The 25,931-nt window shown below is 39.7% G+C and overlaps 1 protein-coding gene across 2 annotated transcripts in view; it reads right to left on the reverse strand.

Annotated features, from left to right (window-relative positions):
* TRPC6 (transient receptor potential cation channel subfamily C member 6) overlaps window positions 1–25,931 on the reverse strand; it is an 84,293-nt gene that overhangs the window by 25,555 nt on the left and 32,807 nt on the right. The window contains exons 2-4 of one of the 2 annotated variants that reach the window (XM_060771071.2): window positions 5,125–5,896; window positions 4,151–4,330; window positions 3,875–4,039 (exon numbers count right to left, since the gene is read on the reverse strand). In XM_060771071.2, the coding sequence (XP_060627054.2) occupies window positions 3,875–4,039; window positions 4,151–4,330; window positions 5,125–5,896 (1,117 nt within the window). Of the gene's footprint in view, window positions 1–3,874; window positions 4,040–4,150; window positions 4,331–5,124; window positions 5,900–25,931 lie in introns of both variants that reach the window. The other variant, XM_060771070.2, reaches the window with a different exon arrangement.

The following is a 25,931-nucleotide window of genomic DNA, read 5'->3' on the forward strand; positions in this document are numbered from 1 at the left end:
GTGTAGAATGAACTGTGAAATTTTGTCACATTCTGGGGTACTGGGTACATGAAAAATATGGTAAATGTTTTGCAAGATACCATATATACTCATGCATAAGTCAACCTCATGTATACGTTTGGAGGTAATAATTATGGATTTTAATATGATAAGTCAAGGATTATTCTGCAGAAAGGGAAATCACCAATACCAACTGGGGTCAGCCACTCCTGGATGAGGATGATGGCATTTCCCAGACATTGACAAAAGCCAGAAGCAATGCCATGGCAGAGAGAGTGGAGGAGGTTAAGGTTTTGTTTGGGTTCTGCTAGAATGGACAAGGTTCCCATTTTTTGCCATTGAATTTAGAGAAGGAGATGGTTCCTCTCCCAGTCAATGTGTTCAATAATGCCTAATTGATCAAACATGCTTCAGACTTGGAGCTAAAATTTCTAGAAGCCCTTCCACACAGCCCTATATCCCAGAATATCAAGGCAGAAAATCCCACATTATCTGAGTGTGGGCTCAGATAACCCAGTTCAACTAAATGGTGACACTTCATGCCCCCAAGCCAGCTTTGGAACTGGATGGAGGCTAAGCTGTGTTGCCCCCAAACAGCCATGGTGCCACTCAATCATGATCCTTGCCTTGCCCACCTTGATTTGCCAGTTACACTGGGCATGAACATGGCATTGAACCTGGAGTGATATCCAGAGTTGCCAGGCATATTATTGTTGTTGTTGTTATTATTATTATTATTATTATTATTATTATTATTATTATGTTTTTATTACTATGTTTATTTTTTTTTCTCTACAAGAAACTCAAAGCTATGAAAAGATAAAGTGGCATAGCTTTTCATGGACAATAATCTACTTTATGAAAACCAGAATAAGCATACCAAATAACCTTTACCAATGATGACATTTTTATGGATGACTTTACCATAATGACATTTTTATTGTAAGATGCCATCAGTTGTATGGCACACACAAATTTCAGGTGTGTATATAAGGGGTAACCGGCAGTAGCCGGGTAATCTCAGCTTAAATGTCAGCTCACAGCAGTTGCTCCCAATGAAGACACAGGGCTGCACTCTGGTATCAAAGAGAATCTTTACTAATGGATACATGGACATGTGAAAAGCCGAGATTACCCGGCTACTGCTGGTTACCCCATATATACACACCCCCTCAATTGAAAGTACATTTCCCGCCAAGCCAAAACCCCATGCAACATTCCCGCCAAAGTGTAATCTATACAAACAGATTTGTTTTCCAAGGTCGACAGCTGTAGAGTTCTTATCAATATCCTACGTCAGGACCCTAGTTTTCAGTGCCAAAACTGAGGGCCTGGAAACTGGATCCTGACAATCATCAATAGAAAAAAAGTGTTGTTTTTATATACTTTAAAAGCCCTGCAATTCTAAGATGAATGACATTTTTAGCAATGTTTTAATGGAAAAAACTGTGTCTTAGAATTTAAGAAATACAGTAATAGAAAAATATACAATTCTTACTTTAATATGCCATAAAATATTTGACTTTTGCTGAATCAAACATAAGATTCAGTAATGCTTTTATTGAACTTCCACCAAGCCATTTGCACTGGTAAATTTGCCTGCAGTGAACATGTAGCATTACTGCCATACTGGCATAACATCTTTTTTGCTGTCATAACATTTGATGCCTAAACAGATTTGTCATACCAAAACAAATCTTAGCTTCAAGCAGTTTTCATTTCAATAACATTACATGCAAATTCTCTAGTTCAACAGGCTTATGGTTTGAACAGATTGTGTGTCTGTGTGTGTAGCTAATGCATATTAAAGATGCAAAAAGAAAAGAAACATTGTGTCTTGGACACTTTCCCCCATTTCCTGTTGTTTGTTTGCCTTCCTACTCAGTTTCAGGGCTGAGTCCAGTTCCATGTCCCAACTAGGGACTATAGTATGGCTGATATTTCAGTTCCATCAAACATTGCCACCATCACAGATAAAAGAAAAAATAGTTTCACATAATTGCTGATATCTTGCTGATAGTCTGTTCTCAGTTGGAGCACAACTATGGTATTTAATCAGTAGAATTTATCTCTACTGTATAAATTCATATAGACATCTAGACATTTAACCAAGAACCCAACCCCGAAAAAATGGGTTGACATATCTATGGATCAATGTAAGCATGGTACTTTAATTCTTATCCAAAAAGGAACCATCTCTGAGTATAGTGGAAAGCAGTAAAAGCACAAATCAAAGCACCTCTAACAGTTGAAAATCCAGACTTTGAAATAGTAATAGTAACTGTTAACAGTAACAATAATAATAGGAGCAACTCCAGGGGCCACCCAGTCCAACCTGTTTCTGCCATGCAGGAAAAGCAGTCACAGGCCTCATGCTTCCTAGACAGGGGAGAGCAGGGGGCAAGGCCCTGACTGTGCTTTGTGGAGCCCTAAGGGCTCCACACAGCACAGTTTGAGAATCACTGTTCTAGTAGGCTATATGATTGTGGTCAGGGGTTGCTGGTACTGCCGTTTTCCCCTTTCTGCAGAGTGGCCATCAACATCTATAATTTTGGTGCCAAACCCTGCCCATGGTTTATATGTAAGGCCAACTCATATACAAATATATATGGTATGTGGCAATTTGCATAAAACAACTATTCCAGTTGAGATTAACCAAAAGAATACCAGACTGTACATTTGTTGCTTTTTACTGAGAATGTCAGGATGCAAGAACTGTATTAAGAAATTCAATGTGCATATTTGATAAATGTGAATTTAATATGTTGTGTGGGAATGAATGGAAGAATGGAAGATGAATGTATGGATGGAGCTAATAATTTTGGAGAAACCAGTATAATATTAAGGCTTGCAATGACTAACTACCTGCTTGCTGGACTGTAATTAAAAGTTGCTAATAAGAACTGAAGAGTAAGGTTTTATAAGAATTGGGACAGTGATAACAGAAATGTTTACAATGTTAAGAAGGAAGTCAACATAAGATCAACACCAATCAAGAAGATCAACATCTGGCCAGGAAATTGAGATGGAGACATAATGGAAGACGTCTGTCATTAATTTACAACTCTGGGACTACATCAGCAGAATATTCCTATAAAAGACTTGATCTAATAATGCTCAAAGTGTGGTAGACCAGAGGAGTCTGTTCTACCTGCTATGCTCTGCTCCATGGGAAGGAGAGAGATAGTGTACCTATGGATAGTGGCAGATTTGCATGGGAGCAGTCTGGTCACTTTAGGGGTCTTTCTCAAGGGAAGAGGAAGATATGCACTTTTGGGGTCTTAGATTTTATGCAAGGAGTCAGGTTCTCCTGTATGGAAAACAGAGATCTGGTCCTTAGCATTGTGCTTAGGAAAAGAAGTTTTGGCATTTTGGTTTTATGAAGTTATGGCATTATGTAAGTTATGAAACTATACGTTGGCAGGCTGCGGGAAAGCAAGGTCTAGCCTAACAGGTGCTTCTCCAAGGAGAGAAAAAAGGATACGGTAATAATTTGGGTGCATGAGAATGAATGCATGTAGCTGTGTGTGAATGTTGAGTGAAAATGTAATTCCCATTTGTTTATTAGCCATGTAATTGTAAATCCAATGTAATTGCATAGAATCTGCATGTCTGTATGTCCAGTGTCATTCTTTGTCTAAATTATTTTCTGTAATCTGATATACTCTCTCACACTGAACATTGCAATAAAAAGAACCTATGATTCAAAATTATTGAAAAGCCATTCTTGACCAACTGGTGTCATTCCATTACAGCAAACAACTTGCTACTGACACACTGGTAGATTTGTGTATTTGCATTATTTTAATCCAATTTTCAACCTGCACACAAATAGAGCACAGAAGCTATAAGCTTTTACCAAGGCAACTAGTACCTTACTGCATGGAGCAATCCAGTAAGCTACCGACAGGAATGGCAGCCCGACAGCAACAGCAAGAACTACTAAAAACTTCACCGCCATGGTCTGTTGTCGTAAACCTGACAGATTCTCATACCAGATAGAGAGGAGCTGCTGCTGGCAATTTGGGTGTGCTACAAACTGACAAAGAGAACAGAATAAAAAGTTATCACTGAGAGATCAATAATGTCAAAATCAGTCTGCTAAATGCAAAAAAGAAAGAAAATATGATTAGCATAATTTAGAGCTTACTTTTTTGACTTCATACTTTATGGCAAGTTTTAAGCGGCTAAGGCTAGGACGTCCACGCTCTCCATGGTTCAGTTCAACATCTCCATTTAGAATAGCTTCCACTTCTTCTGTATTTCTACACAAATCAAGTAGTCCAACTACAAAGTCTTTGCACTGCATTGACAACTTTTTGTAATCATTCTATGAAGGAAAATACATTGGAAGTGAATGAGTACACTCCTAAATCCAGCAACAGTGAGCCAGTAGAACACGGCAATCTCTGAACCCCATCTTTGTGGCCTCCAAGGCCCCTCAAAAGTCTCAGTAGCACCCCACTATCCATGATTTTAGGTTTTGGTATTTAAAAAAACACACCTTGAAGATTTCCACACTATCTGTATCCAGTCGTATATAGGTCACAATTGTGTCTGGAAACGGTAGTGTTGTAACAGGACAAGTGAGTGAGTACAAGTGAGTACAGACTGAGAGTGGACTGAAATGGTCCCTGTCAGTTTTCAGTCCCAGAAGATTTACTGGAAAGAGAGAGTGTTTCCAAGTTTCTTTTTAAAAATTGAATATACTTAATTCCATGTTTCTATCTCTTCCAGTATAAATTAAAAGGACATTGCATTATACAGAAGAAGGAATACTTAGATGAAGAAATGGTGGAAACTGGGAACCAGTGAGTGCTTCCTCATTACTTGGATCAAGTATAAGACTGGATCTACACTGCAGATAGCTTGACACCACTTTAACCACCATGGCACAATGCTATGAAATTCTTGGATTTGTACTTTGGTGAGGCACTCTTTGGAAGAGAAGGCTAAAGACCTTGTAGAACTACAACCTCTGTCATTCCATAGCACATTAGTGCCAAACTGCATTAATTCTATGATGCAGAATTAATTTTACCCATACAATTAGATGATTGTTTTCAGATCCAGCAGAGCCTCCTATGTTATAACATTTCACTCAAACCACAAGACAACTCTTACCTTGAATTCTTTTTCAATATTAGCGAGCACAGCCAACTCATTGCTAAGTTCCAAGGCAGTCATTACTGGGTCCTCACTAGATAAAGACAAGTAGGCAGGACTTGCCAGACCCTTGTAGGCATTGATCCTAGACCGAGAGTGGCTGAAAGAGTCATGTTTTTGCTTCTTATTGCATTCACTACATTTGCAAAAATAGTCATGAGGCCTCTCAATTCGAGCTCCTTTCCTCAGCAGAGTGTGCACAATTTCATACTCATGGCAGTGAGCAGCTAGAATGATTGGGGTCACATCATGAGAAAAACGAGTTCCATCTTCATCATATGCATAAAAGTCATCATGTTGTAATTCCGATTGGCTGGGACTGGTGGCTAGTCTCTTGCCTTCGGCGAATGCAGGATGACTCAAAATGGCTTCTACTATTCGGACATAACCTTTGCTAATGGCTAAGAGCAAGGCATCCCCAACGCGGGACAAGTTTTCCTTTTTAAGTAAAAGTTCAGTGATTTCCAGATGTTCATTTGCTACAGCCAACTGCAATGCGTTCTGGCCCATATAATCTACACAATTCACATTGAGTGAGGAACATTCTTCCAGCATTTTACGGATGACAGGAATATTGCCGTACTCTGCTGCTTCCAAAAAACGCTCCTCTTCAATAGAAAGGCTGGTTAAGCGGTCATTAAACATATATGCTGGGCCTCGGTTGGCAAGCCGCCTACCTTTTTCTCGAGCTGCAGTTTGTTGTCGAAGGGCATGCCTGTTGTCAACACCTCTGCTGCAAGGGAAGAAAGAAATAATTGGTGCATTGATCTTTCTGTTTAAAAATTCTCTTCTTTCCTCACTGTGAGGAAAAATGCTTTGATTTTTATACAACATTAAATGTGGCTCTTTCCTGAGTACTGAGAACAGGAATCCTACATCTTATCTCTGATTTCTATTCAGATATAGGAGCAGGCTTCTCTTCAACAGCACTGGGGAATCCAGAGAAGCCTGTAGAAGAAGCTTGTTGTCAGATGAGAAATCTCCACCAGTTGTCCTATAAGGTAGAAGTTCTTCATAACTGGTTCAGCAGAACTCCTTAGCATAATTTGCTACAATCCCTCACCACCGAGATGTTGTGACTGTATGCAAATAGAAGGGTGAGACTAGGGGCTTGTCCACATACGTTGGTTATTTCAGGGTCAACATGAAGGCCTTGGAGATGACAATTTGCTCCATATCTGGCCCGCAGTAATTTGACCAGCTAGACGGCTTTCTTATCTTCCCTGTCACAGTTGCCACTGCTAGACAGCTGCAGAGTTCTGAAAGAGCTCATGGCCACCCAGTGCTGGCATTGAGCTGCTATTGTGACAAGCGAGAAGGAATGGGATAGTTCTTACTTTGCATTTAGGACCAGAGGTTAACATCCAGTAGTTGACTTCTGGGACACTTTAGGTTTTCTGGCTAGTAAAACTAGTAAAACAAATATAAAACCTCTACTACTGGGCACAGGATTAAAGAAAATTTTCAAGGGTGCAAAAAGATGTTTATTTGATGTATGTTCTTAAGTAAGATCAAGATATATAGAGCTCCTTTGCTTTCAGGTTTCAGAAAGTCCCTTGAGCTATAGAAACAATGCAAAGTCTACATATTTCCTGAAATTTTCAAACATAAGCCTTTAGAAGATTCTACACGTCACTGTCCGAGCTGCAATTATTGTCCAGGCCATAACTAGAGTTGACCTAAGCACTTGGAATCAAGACATCAACCAAGCCATCTGTTGATCAATGAGCCCAATATTCTGGGCTGTTGCTGGAACCCTGGAGAAGGAAGGAACTATGTGAGCCGAAGCCTCCCCCTCCCAGAAATAATGTCTCCTACCACTACTATAGCTCCTGATCATGAAATACACCCAGAGGGGTACTGCTAATCCATGACCCAGATCTAGGACCAATGCCAACTGCCACTTGTGACACTACAAAAACCACACATAGAGACATATGCAATACAACAACTGCAATACAGGGAGGGTGCTAAGAAGGCAACTACCAATTCTCACTCAAGCAAGAGCCTTACCACCTCATCACAAAGGACTAAAATAGACAGCATGTGCCGATTTTAGCCCAGATCACCCACGGAGCTGGCTGGCTCTCATCACATGATACTGTGTTGGCTCCATGGGTGAAAGAGGGTGGAGCCAGTGCAGAGCAACATGGGAAAGCTCCCGTGTTGCATAGAATGTGCTCGTGCTTCCCCCATCTGATCGCTTTCCGCTGGAGTCAGGTGATGCGGGGCATGGAGCGCTAGATTTCCCACGCCCCTCTACAAACTGGAGCGATGTCGGCAGTCACTACAATGACTATAGTGAATCCTTTGCCAAGCCACTCTAATCAGTCCCACCAGCCTATGAGACTGAATCACCCAGTTCAATCTTAATGGCTGACAGTTCCCTCCTTCCCAAGGTCCAGCCAAGTGTGCGGAACTAGGAAGAAGTCATATGCTCCCAAGAGGGAATATGGTAGTTCACATCACTATGGACGACCTAAATCCACAAATAATCCAGATGGTAACTCATGCTATGCAATGTTAATGTTCTATAAGCTGTCTTGTGTCCCAGTACTGGAGGAAATGTAGGATATAAATGAATAAAATAACAATAAGGAGAAAGTGGGGAGCAAGTAACAGACCTATCTATTTATTTATTTCAAACATTTATACCCCGTCCTTCTCTACCCCCGAGGGGGGAGAGGGCCAGAACTGTATAGAGCTTTATAGAAACATAGAGTTGGAAAACTGCAAGGACCATTCAATCCAACCCCTTGTCATGCAGGAATACACAATCAAAGCGCTCCTGACAGAAGACATCCAGCCTGTGCTTAAAAACTTCCAAAATGGTAATGATCCCAGACACAGTGGTTTTGTGCCCCCAGACTTGATTCAGTGGTAAAGTGAAGACAGCTATCATTTGCAGTAGAGCGGCTTGTCCGAAACCTGTGGTTCTCTTAAGATCTTACAACATCACTTAGTATACTCAGGTCGCTAAAAGTATTGCCTCAATGTACTATCTCTTATTGAATCTTTCTAGCACCATAATATATGCAGTATGACGTACACATGCAAGATAGCCTTTTGAACACTCCGGAAAAAATTCTGCAGAAAATCCTTTTCAGGAAGAAACAACTAAATAGAACAATGTTGCTTACCCTTTAAAAAGTCCTGAAAAAAGATTAGATGACTTTTCAACAATAAAAAGGTCAAAGAAATACACTCCACATCACATACTCCAAATAAAACCTGATTGAATTCACTGCTTCCAAATCTTCAGGACAAATAAAGACAAGTCTGAGATAAATGGATTTGTATTGACTGATGAATTAAGGCTCACCTCCGCTTTCTGTTACAAGACTCTATATATTTATTTTCATTCTTGAATGAAAGGGTCATCTGAAGGCTGAAAATCTGGAAAGTAGTGATGGGAACCTTTGATTAAATATTCCAGTGTAATGTGAAAATGCGATCCAGTTGTGTACTTATGCAGTTCTGTTAAAACAAATTCTGCAGATATACTCACAATTAGAATGACATTTTTTAGAAAAACAGGGGCAAATAATCGAAATCCAAGTAAGCTTGAAGTAATATGAAACAAAAAAGAGTGGTTTACAGTGATAACACATTTTGTGTGCCTAATATCTCCAGGTTTTTTTCATGTCAGGAGTGACTAAAGAAACTGGAAGTTGCTTCTGGTGTGAGAGAATTCGCCATCTGCAAGGATGTTGCCCAGGGGATGCCCAGATGTTTTGATGCTTTACTATCCTTGTGGGAGGTTTTCTCATGTCCCGGCATTGGGAGCTGGAGCTGACAGAGGAAGCTCATTGACGCTCTGCCCGGATTTGAAACTCCGACCTGTCGGTCGTCAGTCCTCCTGGCACAAAACCATTTTAGAGTTTGGAAACTGTTGTCACATGTCCTCAAGTATACTGTGGTAGAATCATAGAGTTGGAAGAAACCTCATGGGCCATCCAGTCCAACCCCCTGCCAAGAAGCAGGAAAATTGCAATCAAAGTACCCCTGACAGATGGCCATCCAGCTTCTGTTTAAAAGCCTTCAAAGAAGGTGCCTCCACCACACTCTGGGGCAGAGAGCTCCACTGCTGAACAGCTCTCACAGTCGGGAAGTTCTTCCAAATGGTCACATGTAATCTCCTTTCTTGTAGTTTGAAGCCATTGTTCCATGTCCTAGTCTCCAGGGCAGCAGAAAACAAGCTGGCTCCCTCCTCCCTATTACTTCCTCTAACATATTTATGCATGGCTATCATGTCTCCTCTCAGCCTTCTCTTCTGAAGGCTGAACATGTCCAGCTTTTTAAGCTGCTCCTCATAGGGCTTGTTCTCCAGACCTTTTATCATTTTAGTTGCCCTCCTCTGGTCACATTCCAGCTTGTCAACATCTCCCTTCAATTGTGGTGTGCAGTGTTGGACACAGTATTCCAGACATGGTCTAACCAAGGCAGACTAGAGGGGTAGCATGACTTCCCTGGATCTGGACACTATACTCCCATTGGCCTTTTTTGCCACCACATCACATTGTTGGCTCATGTTTAACTTGTTGTCCACAAGAACGACAAGATCTTTTTCACATGTACTGCTCTCGAGCCACGCGTCCCCCATTCTGTATCTTTGCATTTCATTTTTTTCTGCCTAAGTGGATTATCTTGCATTCGTCACTGTTGAACTTCATTTTGTTAGGTTTGACTCATCTCTCTAATCTGTTCAGATTGTTTTGAATTCTACTCCTGTCTTCTGGAGTATTGGCTATCCCTCCCAATTTGGTGTCATCTGCAAACCTGATGATCATGTCTTCTAACCCTTCATCTGAGTTGAATAAAGATGTTGAACAGGGCTGGGCCCAGAATGGAACCCTGCGGCACTCCGCTCATCACTTCTTTCCGGGATGAAGAGGAAGCATTGGTGAGCACCCTCTGGGTTCATTCACTTAACCAATTTCAAATCCGTCTGACCGTAGTTTTGCCTAGCCCACATTTGTCTAGTTTGTTTGCCAGAAGGTCATGGAGGACCTTGTTGAAGGCCTTACTGAAGTCCAGATATGCTACATCTATGGCATTCCCCACATCTACCCAGCTTGTAATTCTATCAAAAAAAGAGATCGGATTAGTCTGGCATGACTTGTTTTTGATAAATCTTACTGATGTCACTTGGGATGAGAAGAACTTTGGATAAAATGCATGCATCATATAGTTCCACAGCACAAATCGAATAGGTATTCTGATAATGAAGAAATTCTCAAGCAGACATGTGCCAAAAGCCAACACTTTGGTTGCCAAGTGCCAACACAAAATCTGCCAGCTATCAACACAAGCAGGCTTGGTTGTTAGGTAGCCAAAACTATGCTTATCAGGAAGCAATATCACACTAGATTTGCAAAGACATATCACAGTAGATTTGCAAAGACATAGGATACACTGAGAATAGGATATAAAGCTTAAAGCTTAAAGATCAAGAACAGTGTTCCATCTCCCAGGAGACTGGTTTGCATTGCTTTTTTTTTTTTTTTGGTTGCTTGAAGTGGCTGCCCCTTGCCTTTCTTTTAGGAGCTGCTGCAGCCTTGCAAAGCCTGGAGTTTAACAGCCTAAGGCGGGAAAAGCCAGTCTGCAAACTCTTCTGCAATGATTGGCCTAGGGAGCAACTCTTTGAGCCCGCCCCTGCTCCTGGGGAAAGACTTCCATTTTGGAGTCCTCCCTGCCTGTTCAGTTCTGAAGAAGGAATCTGATGTGCTGGTGGCCAGAAAAGGTAGCTCCGACAAACCACCGCAAAAACAATTGATAATAGAGAATTGAGATATTATAGTTAGATAAGCTTAATTGAGCTATAGTTAGATAGATTATAAGAGAGTTGTAGAGTATAAAAAATAGATATTGAGCTTTGAGAATTGAGTTTTATAGAGTCTTATAGAGAGAGAGACTGCATTGCCTTATCTCCAAGGCTAATCTGGATCTTAGATAGATAGGGAAAGATTTGTTCTTTCTAAAAGACAACAGCTCTGGATTAGGGTGAAGGATCCCTGGATCCCTTTGCCACTTGGGGAAAGGCTGACTCAGTAACTGGTGGAGAAGAGAAAGAAGAAATATCTATTTGGTTCATCAATTGACTGTTCTGTTTGCAACTTTGAGAAATAAATATCCTTTTTGATGTTCAGAACTTGTAATAAACTCAGTTACTGAGAATCTCAATCTTCTCAAGAAAAGCACCGGCAGTTCACCCAGACATAGGGAACAGCACATCATAGTTTTGTTTTTATAAAAGTGTCTGGGTGTAACGGCACAGACAGATCTAGTATTCCTTTCTAGATTAAGGAATCATACAATTGTAGACAAGGAAAAGATCTTATGAGTCATCTAATCCAGATCCCTTCTGAACCAGGAAATACTCACAAAAGTATCCCTAACAGGTGGCTATCCAACCTCAGTTTTAAAACTCCCAATGAAAGAGAACTCACCATATTGCAAGGTAACACTTGCCATTAGTTCATCCTAATCATGAGCTGAAATCATCTAACTTGTAATTTGAATCAATTTGTAATCCCATCTCCAGGCTAAACATATCCAACTGCCTCAGCAATAACTCCCACAGGCATTACATCCTCTGGTTTTATTCCTTGTTCTCTTTAAAAACAGAAATATCTTTACAACTCAATAAATAGTTTATAATCATTCTTACGTTAAAGACAAATGGGGTTGAAGCTGCACAGAGCTAGCCAGTATGTACCAAATGTACCAAAATGTAAGCATAATATTTGCAAACTTTGAGTCTCTGCTCTTAACCTATATAATAACACAAAAAGCCCACCCAGACCTGACCCTTTGATGGAATCTTGTTGCACTTTTGAGACTAAATGAGAGAATATGTTTGTAGCATAAGCTTTCATATATTTTATAAATATATTTCATCAGCCATGCTGCTTAATACACCAAAGTACATGGATTGCAGCCTAATACCAGCTATGGATTGCAGCCTAATACCAGCTATGGATTGCAGCCTAATACCAGCACTACAAAACATACATGGATAATATAGTAAATTATCCCAAAAAGGTATTCAAGTTGTGTCAAGTGCTGGGAAACAAGAAGTTTGATAGTCTTTGTAGAAAGCAAGATCTTAATAGAGCCAAGATATTTATAAGGATTACTCCAAAATATTTTAAAACTTTTTCACTGTTCAGTGAACACATTTTAGAGCAATAGCTGATATAAATTAGATTGGGGAAGTGAGACTTGCAATACTTAAATGCTTGGGAAATTGCTTGCTTCCACAAAGGAAATCATAAGGTCGAATGAGGCCAGCACACATCCTGAAGGTGTTCATTCCATCCCTCCATAAATACAAAACAAAGAACTTGAGATTTACTGATATTGAGCCTTGTTGCAGACAACTGAGCACATAATGGAAGAAACCTGTTTTGCTGTATCACTTTTTAAAAAACACTGTTTAGCTGCTAGAATTTTTACAGCAGGAAAGAGTACATAGTCCCCAAAGTATAATTGTTTCCGAGCTAGAAAATACCAGACTTAGTGAAGTTACATTCCTGAAACAAAAGTGTTACCTCTTTTAAAAATTGGACATTTATGTGCCACACGTTACAAAAGATACACATCTTTCCCCCCTAAAATGTTCATAATGTGACAAAACAAAAGGACACAAACAGTCAAAACATCACAATACACATTACTGATAATTATTTTGTAAATTTAATTTAAGATATCTATACCCTGTCCTTCAAAATTTATTCCAAAATAATTTTAGTACAATAGAAATGTAAGTCAATTAAAAATTATCAGCTTAAAATATATTGCGTGAAAAAAAATCATAAAACTGCTGACTAAATTTAAAAGGGTGTTTGCCTAGCATGTACATGAAAATATATGAATATTGTGTCTATATTGTAGTACTGTAACCTACACAGTAGTAGACATGTCGGCTGTAGATAATCTACATTTTGGTAATGTAATGTAATCAGTAGTAATGTATTGTCGGAGGCTTTCATGGCCGGAATCACTGGGATGTTGTAGGTTTTTCCGGGCTATATGGCCATGTTCTAGAGGCATTTTCTCCCGACATTTTGCCTGCATCTATGGTAAGCATCCTCAGAGGTAGTGAGGTCTGTTGGAAGTAGGGAAATGGGTTTATATATCTGTGGAATGACCAGGGTGGGACAAAGGACTTTTGTCTGCTGGAGCTAGGTGTGAATGTTTCAACTGACCACCTTGATTAGCATTTAATGGCTTGGAAGTGCCTGTGGTAGAATCATAGAGTTGGAGGAGACCTCATGGGCCATCCAGTCCAACCATTGTTATACATTTCTCCCCAGCTGCACGGTATGAGAATGACTCCTGCAATAGTTAGAGGGTCCCTCTTAACCTTTGTCAACCATAGCATTTGCTAAATTTTCTGAGTGGGTCTGTAGATTGTTTGTAGCTTATGTTTCTTCATCAGATTCCCTACGTGGTCTGTGGTTCCCTTGATGTATGTTAAAAACACCTTCCCTCTAGGTGGCTCTTAATCTTTTTTCCAGTGGCTTGTTCTAAGTCTTGTAGCTATTCTGATGTCTGCAGATGAGTAACCATTAGTCTGTAGATCCCAGTTTAGGTGATTCAGTTCATCTTGAAAAAGGTGGGTTCAGAAATTCTGTTTGCATGATCCACCAGAGCTTTAATTGTGCTCCTTTTTTGTCATGGATGCTAATAGCTGGCACCCAATACTGATATCAACAGAGACACCTGTGCAGCCAAAAAGAAGGTATCTCTTCCTTCTTCTTGGTCATGTGGGCATCTCTGGTGATGTCAGAACAGGCACCCATGACAAACACTGGTTTGTTTGGAACTTTTTTTTTTTTTTGCCTGGGTTTTCCCCCATTCCTGATTTTGAAAACAATGAAGAAAAATGCCTAAAAGAACTGATTGAAATAGGCTGATTGTAAATCTCTCTAGTCTTTTATATTCATCATTTCTAGGACACTGCAGGACTTTCTCAACTAAAATTATGCTACAGTGCAGGATCAGGTAGCCAATTCCCTCTATCAGCACACATGTTTTCACTGTTTAATTCCGAATTCTTCAACCTAGAAGACTTCGGATGAATCAATTAGACCACTGACTGTGTCGGCTAGAGTTGATGAGAATTTAGTCCAATACATATCAGAAGGATAGAGCCTTGCAGAAGGCCAAATGCATACTAGGTAGACTTTATATATTGAATGCAAATGTACTCCGGCAGGAAGCTTGCCTTCACAGCCCTTCTCCTTTTCATGTGTCTTCCCTGTGCTCTTAATTGTCTTCTGAAAATTGTTTTAACAGCATATATTCTATGCCTTCCTACTGAGAAGTTTTTTGAGTTTATAGAATCATAGAATCATAGAAAAACATGGGAAAACCTCCAGGATGAAGAGCAACTATTGTTGAGTACCCATAGAACAGAGCCATGGCAGTTCAAGTGGTGTCAAGCTGCTATAATTCTCTAGTGAGAAAAGTCTTTTGGCTAGAGTTAGCTGCAGCATTTTTCAGATCCCAGTTATTGACTTCTTTTTATGTTTTGATAAAATGAATTTATTTGAGCTTAACAGGCTAGCACCGATACAAATGTGAGCTTAGCTGTTTTGAATTGTGCAGAATCAATTAAAGAAAGTAAAGCCATTCTGGTTCATAATGTCAAGTAAACACTGAATATATTATCATCACAAACAGAGCTAGGTGAGAACTGGATGTCACTAAGGATTGCTCACCCATTTTCTTTTATTTTTCTCTTCCACTCTTGGAGAACAAATGCAGTTCTGGCATTGCACAGGGAAACATGCCAAGGTAGTATGAAATGAAACCCTCTATCTCCATTTGAAATGTCAACAATGCAGTCTAACATCTGGGTGGAATAAATTGTGAGATTTGTCACAAACATCAGAAAAAGATCAACAGCTAAGCTCTCATTTGATTTGATGCTTTTTTCCCAACATGCCAAAAATGTGATTAGGGGTAAGCAAAATGAATAACACATCCCAGCTAGAGCAATCATTTCCTTTCACTGTATTGAAAATTATACCACTGACACTACCTAAACCCAAACAGTTATCAGGACCTTGTCACACAGGGCTAAAATTGGTGATATGTGCCTATTTAGTCCTGGTCATCCATTGAGCTGGCCAGTTTCCATCAGACGATGTTGTGCTGGCTCTATGGGTGAAGGAGAACAGAGCTGGTGCCTGCCGTGACAACACGGAAGGCTTTCCGTATTGCTGTTGATTTTAATGGGGGAAGCCACATGCACCACGCTTCGCCCCATGGGGAAGCCCTCAGTGAAGTGGAGCAACATGGGACATATTTTGCAGCCATGTGACATGTTGTCAATCAGCATTCCCATGCAAAAAAAAGTGTCCACAGTCTACAGTTCCGTGTATTCAAATCCATTAATTCCTGACCTTATACTGAAGTGAAGCTACAGTTTTGATTAGGCTGGGAAAAATCACAAATTAACCTCCCATACAGTTCCAGGGTACTCCAACTATAAATATTTTGCCATTTTTCTAAGTGAGTAGCTTCCCAACTGAGCTCACTATCATAGAATGCTGGCAATGACCTAAACTATTTGTATATAGTAATGAAAACTGCAAAGTACTTTGTATTCCACAACTGTTATTCATGGTTGCATGACTATACCCCAGAACTCAATATCCATTATTGGATTAAATCTTAACCCAGAATGGACAATTTTCAGGATCAGAAGGTCAGAGCCACAACACAGGGACTTTGGGGGCCACCCCCATACCCAGGAAAGAATTTGACTTTTCTTGCCAGAAAAAGGACAATCTATGGAGTTGAGAGAAGTCAGAGCCAGAAAAGTACTCTTGGAAAGTTGCATACGGTGCCCGGACCAAACATTGCCCATCTGCACTTTATAGCACTGCTTCTTAAACTATGGGCTCCAACACCAAATGAGGTTACCTTAGTGCAATCTTGGGGTCCCAAAAATTGACAACAGTAAAAGCTTTCTGATCATCACCTACTGACTGTTTTTGACATTCACCAGAATTTCTTGTGCAGTTTTTACAGTGGACTCTGTAGAAGCTGATTCAGTTGTATGTCATAAAAGGGAAAATCAGCCTCTTTAGCAAGCCTTGGAAATGCCCGTTTATTATTAGTAAATTATTGATTTTTGTATATTATATATCTAGAGTCACATAAAAATTTCTCAGGCCAAAAGGGGTTGTTAGTGGGAAAGTTTAAGGAACCTTGCTCTGTAACCAATTGTGACAAACATTGCACATCAAGGATCATGATCATGATGATTTCTTTTCTCTCTTTTTTCCTTTTTTTCCTCCCACCCCTCTAATTTTTATTGATATAAAGGAAAAACCACAATACAGTTATAATAAAGTGAACAAACATCTCATTAAAATTTCCTTTTTGAAAAAAATCCTACTAATCAACTTTCCAACTAGTACAAGAAAACTAGACATGACAACACATGCAACCCTCCCCCCCTAAACACAAAAAAGAAACACCAACACAGATATACATACTTAACATAGATACTAAAATAAGACTAACAAACAAGCATAAAGACAACTTCTAACTCACCACTCTCTAAGCATCAAAGTATGGGAACAACAGATTAAAAATACAACCAGAACAATTATTACAGGGACAGAAAGTGAGGTGAAATCTTCAGAACAGAGGCACAGATGACAAAACAAACACCATAGGAGTGTTGAGCCTTCCTTCCTGTTGTTGTTGTTGATGTTGTTGTTGTTGTTATTGTTGTTGTTTATACCTCGCTTTATCTCTCCTGCAGGAGACTCAAAGCGGCTTAAGCTTTGCATCAGCAAACAATTAAAAATATACAAATATGCAAACATTAAAACAGGATTAAATATAAACAGTATTAAAAATTCCCAGTTAAAACCATTCAAATATATTCAGAGTTAAAAACCACAGCACCTCTTGACTTTATCTTACAAACCTTCTTTTTTAGGAACTTGTCTGAATGAAAAAGTTTTAACCTGCCATCAGAAGAATACCAGGGAAGGGGCCATTCTGGTTTCACTGGGCAAGGAATTCCAGAGTCGATGGGCAGCCACCGAAAAGGATGGCCCTCTCTCTTGTTCCCACCAACCAGGCTTGAGATGGAGGTGGGACCAAGAGAAGGGCTGGTTTGCCCAGGCTGGTTTGTACAGGCTGGTTTGTACAGGCTGGTTTGTACAAGGCAATGCAGTGCCCAGGATGGTTTGTACAAGGCAATGCAGTCAGCCAAATAGCCTGGACCTGAACAGCCTAGGGTTTTAAAGGTCATAGGCTAAATGAAATCATCTGAGTCATTGCCATCCTGGTTGGAGGACATGTTCTCCACCGTCATTAAGGAAGAGTAGCTCCTGAGCTCCTCCATCTCCTTCTTCTTCATCATCTCACTTTGACTTGTGCCCAGAAACAGACTGGCAGCCAGTGGAGCTGCTTCAACAGGTGGTTGTCCACTCCCTGTAGCCAGCCCCACTGAGCAACCAAACTGCAAGTCTTTGGACCAGTTGAAGTTTCTGAGCACTCTTCAGAGGCAGCCCCAGGTAAAGCGCATTACAGTAATCAAAATGGGATATAACTAAGGCATATACCACTATAGCTATATCTGGCTTCAGAAGGAATGGGCGCTGTTAGAGCACAAGTTTTAATTGCAAAGGCCCTTCCGTCCAACAGACCAGGAGCACCTCTGTCTTGTCTGTCTTACTATCCAAAGTTAAAAGGCTATATTTTTTGGCTGGAATTACACTTTAAAAATGTATCTGTTCCGACTAACAAACAAAGTCAACTTAAGAACAAACCTACAGAACCTATCTTGTTCGTAACTTGGGAACTGCCTGTAATAGTATACTTAAGTCTCATAATAAATTACCTAGTAATTTATTGTAGATCTCTCAGGTGAAATGCAATTAGCATTGAAAGTGTAAAAATACTTGAAATGATCCCTCCACTGTTTATTGTTTATACCCTTGGTGGTCTACCTGGGGTCCCATTTTATTTAATATCATTTGACAGCAAGAAAATGGCTTAGAAATTGACCCCTGAGAAACATAATTTTCTAAGATTTGACGGTGTTGGGAGGAGAAGGGGTAGGCAACAAGAAAGTGGCATGTTTACCTTTTGAAACAACAGGGTTGAAAAGTACTAGCTTAATATCCATGGTACCATGTACAGACCTAACACAAGAACAGCATGGTAGACTTAGGGCGCATCTACACAGACCACTTGATGCAGTTTGAAGACAGTTTGATAGCACAATGTTTAAATGATCCATGTTTAAATTGAAAAGCTAGGAGATTGGGTTATTGTAGGTTTTTCAGGCTATATGGCCATGTTCTAGAGGCATTCTCTCCTGACGTTTCACCTGCATCTATGGCAAGCTTCCTCTAGAACATGGACATATAGCCCCCCCCCCAAAAAAAACCCCTACAGAAACCCAGTGATTCCAGTCATGATAGCTAGGAGATTCTCAAACCAGAATATAGTTATAGGTGTCACTTGAAATAATTCTTCCTTTGTCAAATGGCTGGCTATAACTTGGGAAGCAGAGCTGCCATACATAGGCTAAAAACTGTAGGAATGCAACTATCCTCTGCAACCAGGCAACAAAACAACAGCCAGGTTAACACAGAAGCAAGTGAATCAGGGTCCTGTGACCACTGTATATTGCATCTGGTATGAAAATATCACAGAGAAAAGTGAAATGAACTACATTCATATAGCAGCTCCATAAACACTGTTAAGTATGTAAAGACAATATCTCTGAGCCCTAACCTCTATTAAGTCTTGACTCTGGCTACATCACCAGCAACAAAACTATTTGCAATAATGTCCAACAATCCATGAAATTGGACAGTGGTAAATAATGCAATGTAATTCCACAATATAAAACAGTGTAGGAAAACGGTAAGATGAAGACATTCACAGATAATAGACAATAAGTCTATCGCAAGGAAGTGAAGTCTAATATGACCCAATCCCCCAAACAACAAAACATACCAACTTACATTTTAGAGATGTGGAGAAGAGGGGCTGCTCTTTTAGATAACACAGGCTTCCAAGCAATGAACTTGATTGGAAGATAGTGCGACTGTTCTCTCTGCACAGTAAAGATGTCTCCCAAATCTTAAACTGTGGGACCTATCCTTGAGGATTGTTCTGATGTTTGTTTTTTTAATTTTTCAACTATTGTTAAAAGCTGATGTACTAATAGATTCCTCTTGCTACAAGGAAATGATCAGAGCCTGTAGGAAATGGACACCACTATTAAGGAAACATTAGGCAAATTAAGAATGTGTATATACTATAAGCCATTAAGTCAGGCACTCAAAAATATATATAATTCATTGCTTATATGTAGTAATACTCATCCTGATTTCTCCAGAGCTCACAAATTCCATGTCTTATAATATGGGCAATGGCTCCAGACACATAAAACCAAATGAAGAGCACATTTACTATTTTTTCTACTCCTTTTGGTTGCTACAAAAAATGATGTTTTGGTATAAAATTACTATATAAGACAATGCACTATATATTGCTAATTGTGGTGGTGGTTGTGGTTCTATGTGTGTGTTTGATGATATATGTTTTAATCTGTTTCAAAATTTGTTATAGTTTGATCTGTCTTTAGTTTTTATATCCTATAGCTTTTTAACAATGTACTCTGAAATAGTTAAAAGGTGTTTTGAGTCCTGATATGGGGGAAAACAAAACAGGGAGGAGGAGGAAGAGGAGTGGGAAAGAAAAAAAGACTTTCAAAATATATTCTGATTATATGAGAAGGTGGAAATGAAAAGGGCACTACAAGCTATAGTCATTTTTGCAGCACTACAGCTTGATTGTTCCTTATACAAAATATTTGATAGAATAAGTGTTTTGGATTTTGGTTCTTTTCCAAAATTTTGAACACACACACACACACACACACACACACACATATATATGAGAGAGAGAGAAACACAAAATTCATTTATATTTCATATATGCATTATATATACATGCTGGAGTTAATTTTATACCATTTTTAAATAATGTTGCGTATGAAACAAGGATTGCATATATGGAACCATCAAAAGGCAAAGGTTTCACTATTTTGGTCACCCATGTGGACAATTTCGTATTTTGGAGTATTTTGGATTTCTGTATTCCAGATAAGGGATGCTCAACCTGTACAAAGGAAGAACCATCGAAGTACTTCCAAAGAAAATGAAATTCAGCAGCAGATGACATACTAAGGTCAGATATGCAATCTTATCCACTGCCACAGTTAATAGATTAGATTGTGGTTTAGAGCTTTTTATAAGAATGATAAATATTCTTGCTTTGACAGAGATTGACAACTCATGTCTTACTTGCTATCTAGGAGATGAAAATATCCAAGAAACAATATACTTCAGTTTGCTAGTGGAATAAATCAAAACAGCGGTGGTAGCGTAATAATCAATACAAATAATAAAACAAAAAAGTGAACAAGAATCTGAGTTAGCCAGAACTGTACTTCAGAGGGACTATTAAGGAAAATACAAAAAAAGAGGATAGGGATTGTTCCTGGTGTGAAATATAGCTCACAAGGAGTTGGTGTAGTGTCTTTTGTCAGTTTAAAAATATAGGCATTGGGTATAATTCAAAAACTCACAGTAATATATCCTATGATCCCTCTAGTTTGAATCCCTATCCTCCAAATGTTTGGGTGTGCTAAGGTTTGGGTGATTCATAATCCATCAGATATGGAGGGCACTAGTTTAAGGAAAATCTATACTTTTCCCAGTAGTAAATCTCACTGTATTCTCAGGGATTTACTTCTGAGTAGACAAATTCAACTAGTATAAACAACTCCTCCTATTGATTGTGTGTGTTTGTGTGTTACAATGAATGCTTACATGAATACTGACAATTCCAAATAAGATTTGTGGACACTTTTTTAAAACCTCAGGGAATGGAAGATCCCATGAATGGGGCTGTGGGGAAAAGGTAAGATTTTGGGAACTAGAAGGAACAAAATTGGTCTTTATGAGTCAGAATTTGACCTCTGCTGGTATGGATGAGACACAGGGATGGATGTGCGCCCCCCCCCCCCATCTTAAATGTTGACATTCATAAAACTAGTCTGATGGAGTTTAGGATCTTCATCAGTTCAGGACCTTCATCAGATGTTGAGCACTTAGTATAAAATGAATGTTGTGTTTCTTAATGAATTGCCTTGAATAAGTCTGAGGGCTCTTCCACACAACACTGGAGTCTGGGAGGAACTGGGATGTTTTCTCCCAGTTCCTCCTAGGTTTGAGGCCCCACATCTTCTCCAAACCCCAGACTTTCCCTAGGCAGATGGCTAACAAAGCATGTTAGACTTTAAAGTACTACAAGACTTATTTATTATTTATTTATTTTATTTCCCACATTTCTATCCCATTCTTCTCAACCCCCGAAGGGGGACTCAGGATGACTTTGTTGCAATGGAATAACATGAATAACTCATTGAAAAGGAGGAAGTGAACAGGAAATTAATTTTGCCCTAAAGATTTTGCCGTAGCGATTTCTACAGGGTGAGGCAGCATAACTTCCTTTTTTAAAATGTGCACCATTCAGTCGGTTGAAGACGTAGCGGAGCGCTAGTGGTCTCGTTCGAGACGCGGGACTATAAAGTTTTGTTCTGACACAGTTCAGTCACCATCATGTGTTGGAACAGTGAGGAGCGTGCTTTTGCCATTGAGGCCTACTTTTCGAGTGGATTTGGAGTGGCCAGCCCGCTCTCCAGATTTGACCCCTTGTGATTTTTTCTATGGGTTTTTTTGAAATCCCATGTTTATGTGGACCATCTAAGGACCCTACAAGACTTGAAGACCAACATCCAGGAAGAAACTGCCAACATAACGCCTCCTATGCTGGCAAGAGTCATGACAAACGCCAGAAATCGGTTTACTCAGTGCATGGAGAATGGAGGATGGGGGACGTCACCTACCTAATTTGATCTTCAACACTACGTAAAACAAAACTTTAGATATGTGCCTACATTATTAAAAAAAATCTGATTCATACAACGGGTTTTATTAAGTTCTGAAAAAAGGAAGTTATGCTGTCTCACCCTGTACAGCAAACACATCTCTAGGAACCTATAGGTCCTTCAATGTGATTCTATGGTCAGCTTTCAATGAATGTTGGCCATGAAGTCATGCTGAAAGACCTAGGAATTCCTAGAGAGATGTTCTCTGAGGTAATAATAATAATAATAATAATAATATATTTTTTGTTTTGGTTTTTCACTTTTAAAGGGTTTCTATATCCCGAATCCCAGGCTGCTTTGAACTGGATTATATAAAACTACACTGCCAGATAATATGGAATGGGCAGATAATCTGGGATTGGATTCTGGGATATATGGCAGCCCCAGCAAATGACTGTACTTATCTAAATGATATTCATTAATTTTCCTTGTGCAAATGAAGAAGAATTTCATTTCCACTTTTTTTCATGTGTATGCAATAACAAACAGGGGTTTTTTTCTTTTAAAAAAGTAAATAACAGAGGTGGAGAAACATGAGAAGTACTGGGACTGTAACAGATGAAGAAGGAGAGCAGCCTTTTCCTTGTAAGTCCCACTGAAATGGAACTGATGAAAATGCCCTAATGCAAAGCTTTACTGGACTCAGTGGGAGCCGTGGCTTGCCTTTCAATGCAAACAGTGGGGTTGCCTGATCAGCTCAGCCATAGCAAGCTGAAAGGAAGCCAACTCCCTCCTGATGATCTAAGGTCCTAATGCTGCTCAGTCTCTGCAAAGCTGCTCTATGTGGTCACACGATAAACATCAGATCCTGCCTCCCTGAAGGGTATCTTTTACCACTTAAAGGAATTGTGTGCTAGTCCTAAATTGCACACTTTTGTAGCATCTGCAAAATTTACTGATGTTGTGTTGATGTCTGTGGGAATGGCAATGCACAGCATGGAAGAAGCTAAGATCTGCAAGAGAGTTGTAGAGGAACTGCCAGCTTTTGGAGAAAAGTAGAAGGGAAGAGTTTCATAAAGTCAGTAGCAAAGGATAGTACAGTTCCTGACAAAAGTTTGCCCTCAAGGAATTCTCCATGCAAATTGGTTCCTCAATGGCTGTCCTCCTGGGAAAATGAGTGGAAAACTACTTGTTTTCTTGGAATTTATTGGATGAATGGAATCAAAACGTGAGCTTACTCTGGTATAATCTGATCTGCAACTAACAATATTGCATTTTCCCCTTCCAGGAACTTGCTCTGTGGCTTCTCGATCCAGTCTGAATTTTAAAAATTGACATTAATGACTGGAAATAGCTTTTTTCAGAGAAAGATAAAGGAAGTGGACAAGAATACTGTCAACAAATAATTCAAAATATAATGCTGCAATGCCAAAGAAAATATTTCTAATACAGAAGAGTGTGAGATGAAGGCGGGAAGGTTCTACAGATTTTTTAGGTGTACAATATATAAAATATGCAAACTCTACAAGGTTAAGAATGGGACTATAGACAAGCAATATTAGAAGGTAATCAGATAGGATTTTGTGCTGTCCTCTATCAGGGTGACTGAAGCAAAGCCACAAGTTCAAGTGGTTGGAGAATGACCTAGCGCAGAAGCAAAGAGAAGCCCTGGCTGTTTTCACTTCACAGTCAGAGAAGACAGAATGATATATAGGGTGATTGTTAGAAACAACACACAAAGTGATCAAAGACAGATCATCAAAGACAGCCCGCTCTGCTCAGATTACTCATCTCTGACCCTAGTGGTCCCTGATAATGATTCCATTTGACAACTTGTCTGCTGTTTCTCCACTTGGTTTGATCTATCAAGCTGTGGACTGATGTGGCTGGCTTTGTGATTCCTTGACCATTTGTCTGAAGCTAACTGCCTTCCCCAAAGAGTGACTTTAGGCAGTGATTATTATTTGATCAACAAAGGTCATGTCACACATTGTTTGTGGGTTGTTGTAGGTTTTTTAGGCTATATGGCCATGTTCTAGAAGCATTATCGCCTGACGTTTCACCTGCATTTATGGCAGGCATCCTCAGAGGTTGTGAGGTTGTCAGGAAAGAATGCTTCTAGATCATGGCCATATAGCCCGAAAAACCTATAACAAACCAGTGATTCCAGCCATGAAAGCCTTCGACAATACACATGATTCCTATGGCTAAAGGCAGCCTTTGCTGGGGCAACAGGACAGTTCCTACAGCCTTTGTGGAGTAAAACTAAAGGACACCTTTCAGCTTGGCAGATCTACAGCAACATTTTCTGGTAAGGGACCACTTGGGCTATCCATAAAGTAGCTTGGAGCTGGGAGTAGGGGCCTCATGCCAGCAAGGTAAAGAAAGATTGCCCAGAGAGGGGTCAGAAGATTTCCCTAAGGAAGAAAGGAACAGTTTACCACCAGTTGCCTGCCCTTGATAGCAGATTGAGGAAGCTACCGGTTTTCCAAGGTTATAAAGCATTTAATTCATTTGTTTGAAGATCTAAGCCCAAATAAAGAACTTTATTGAACTTATTTTGAGCCTCAATAGAACTTTGTGTTGGGAAATCTAAAGGGCCCTGAAGCTGAGGCACCCTGGCATCCCTTTGGGCATACAGAAGGCACGTCCTGTAAACAGACATTATTTCAGGCCCAGCGTGAGACAGCACAGTTCTATGGCCAACCAAAATCTTCAGCCTTCCTCAACACCTTGAAGTTTGGACCACTAAGGACAGTCATAAAACCCTCTGGTGGTCCTGCCCACAATTACAGTTCCAGAGCTGGAATGAAGGTTAGTTGTCATTCCTACCAGAAGGCAGCTCTGCATTTACCATGGTAGGTATGAAAAAAAATGGCTAATGACTGTAACTGACCTTTCATTTTTGTTTTCTGCCTGTCGGTGATAAAGTATACGGCTAATGGGCACATAAGAGAAGGCTGGCAGACTGCATTTCATATTTCAGGTGCACCATCAATCCTATTCCACTCTATTATATAGCATAAAAAGCAATGGCAACCAATACTTCTGAACAATTCTTGCCAAGAGAACCCCATAATATGGTCACAATAAGGTCACCATAAGTCAGAAACAAGTTGAAGGCACATGGCAGGAACAAAATTTCCAGCTCCAATATACTGAAAAGTAAAGGCACTTCTCACCACTCCTTCTCCTGCCTCAGAAGTTTTAATGATGACCCATTCACCTTTGAACACAAGTTGTACAGTTTTGGTTTAATCCACTTTGTAGAGTTAAATGGAAGTAACAAATGCAGCACACAAAAGTATACTGCTGTATTAGGGCCATTAGCAGAACATTTGTGTTAAAATAGATAAGTCCTAACTAGTTCCCTAGTGACTGGCATTCACAGAGATAAATGGGCATTAAGGTTTTCCTTTTAAGACTGGGGTAGCATTAGCACTGACACACAGATTTTTCAGATGATAGAAGGAAAACGGCACAATTGAAAACAGAGACAATCAGTGCTAAAAGCCTTCACATTATTGACTTATTTTCAAGACATTAGTAAATCCCAGTGAGGAATGGCTACGGAACTGCCACAAAGCATATTACAGACGGTAAAGTGAACTTCCCAGAGCACCCCATTTGCATGTTTCACCAATAACACTTTCAGTCTAGGACTCTCAGCAAAAACTTTCAGCCAATGATACCAAAGAATCTGGATGGGTGATTCTTACATTCTATAACCTTGAATTCTCACATTTCCATGTCTTTCAGAGAGAATAATAAAATCCTAGAGTTGGAAAAGACCTCTTGGGCCATCCAGTCCAACCCC

The sequence above is a fragment of the Anolis sagrei genome, chromosome 3 (assembly GCF_037176765.1).
Source record: "Anolis sagrei isolate rAnoSag1 chromosome 3, rAnoSag1.mat, whole genome shotgun sequence".
In the NCBI taxonomy this organism is placed as follows: domain Eukaryota; kingdom Metazoa; phylum Chordata; class Lepidosauria; order Squamata; family Dactyloidae; genus Anolis; species Anolis sagrei.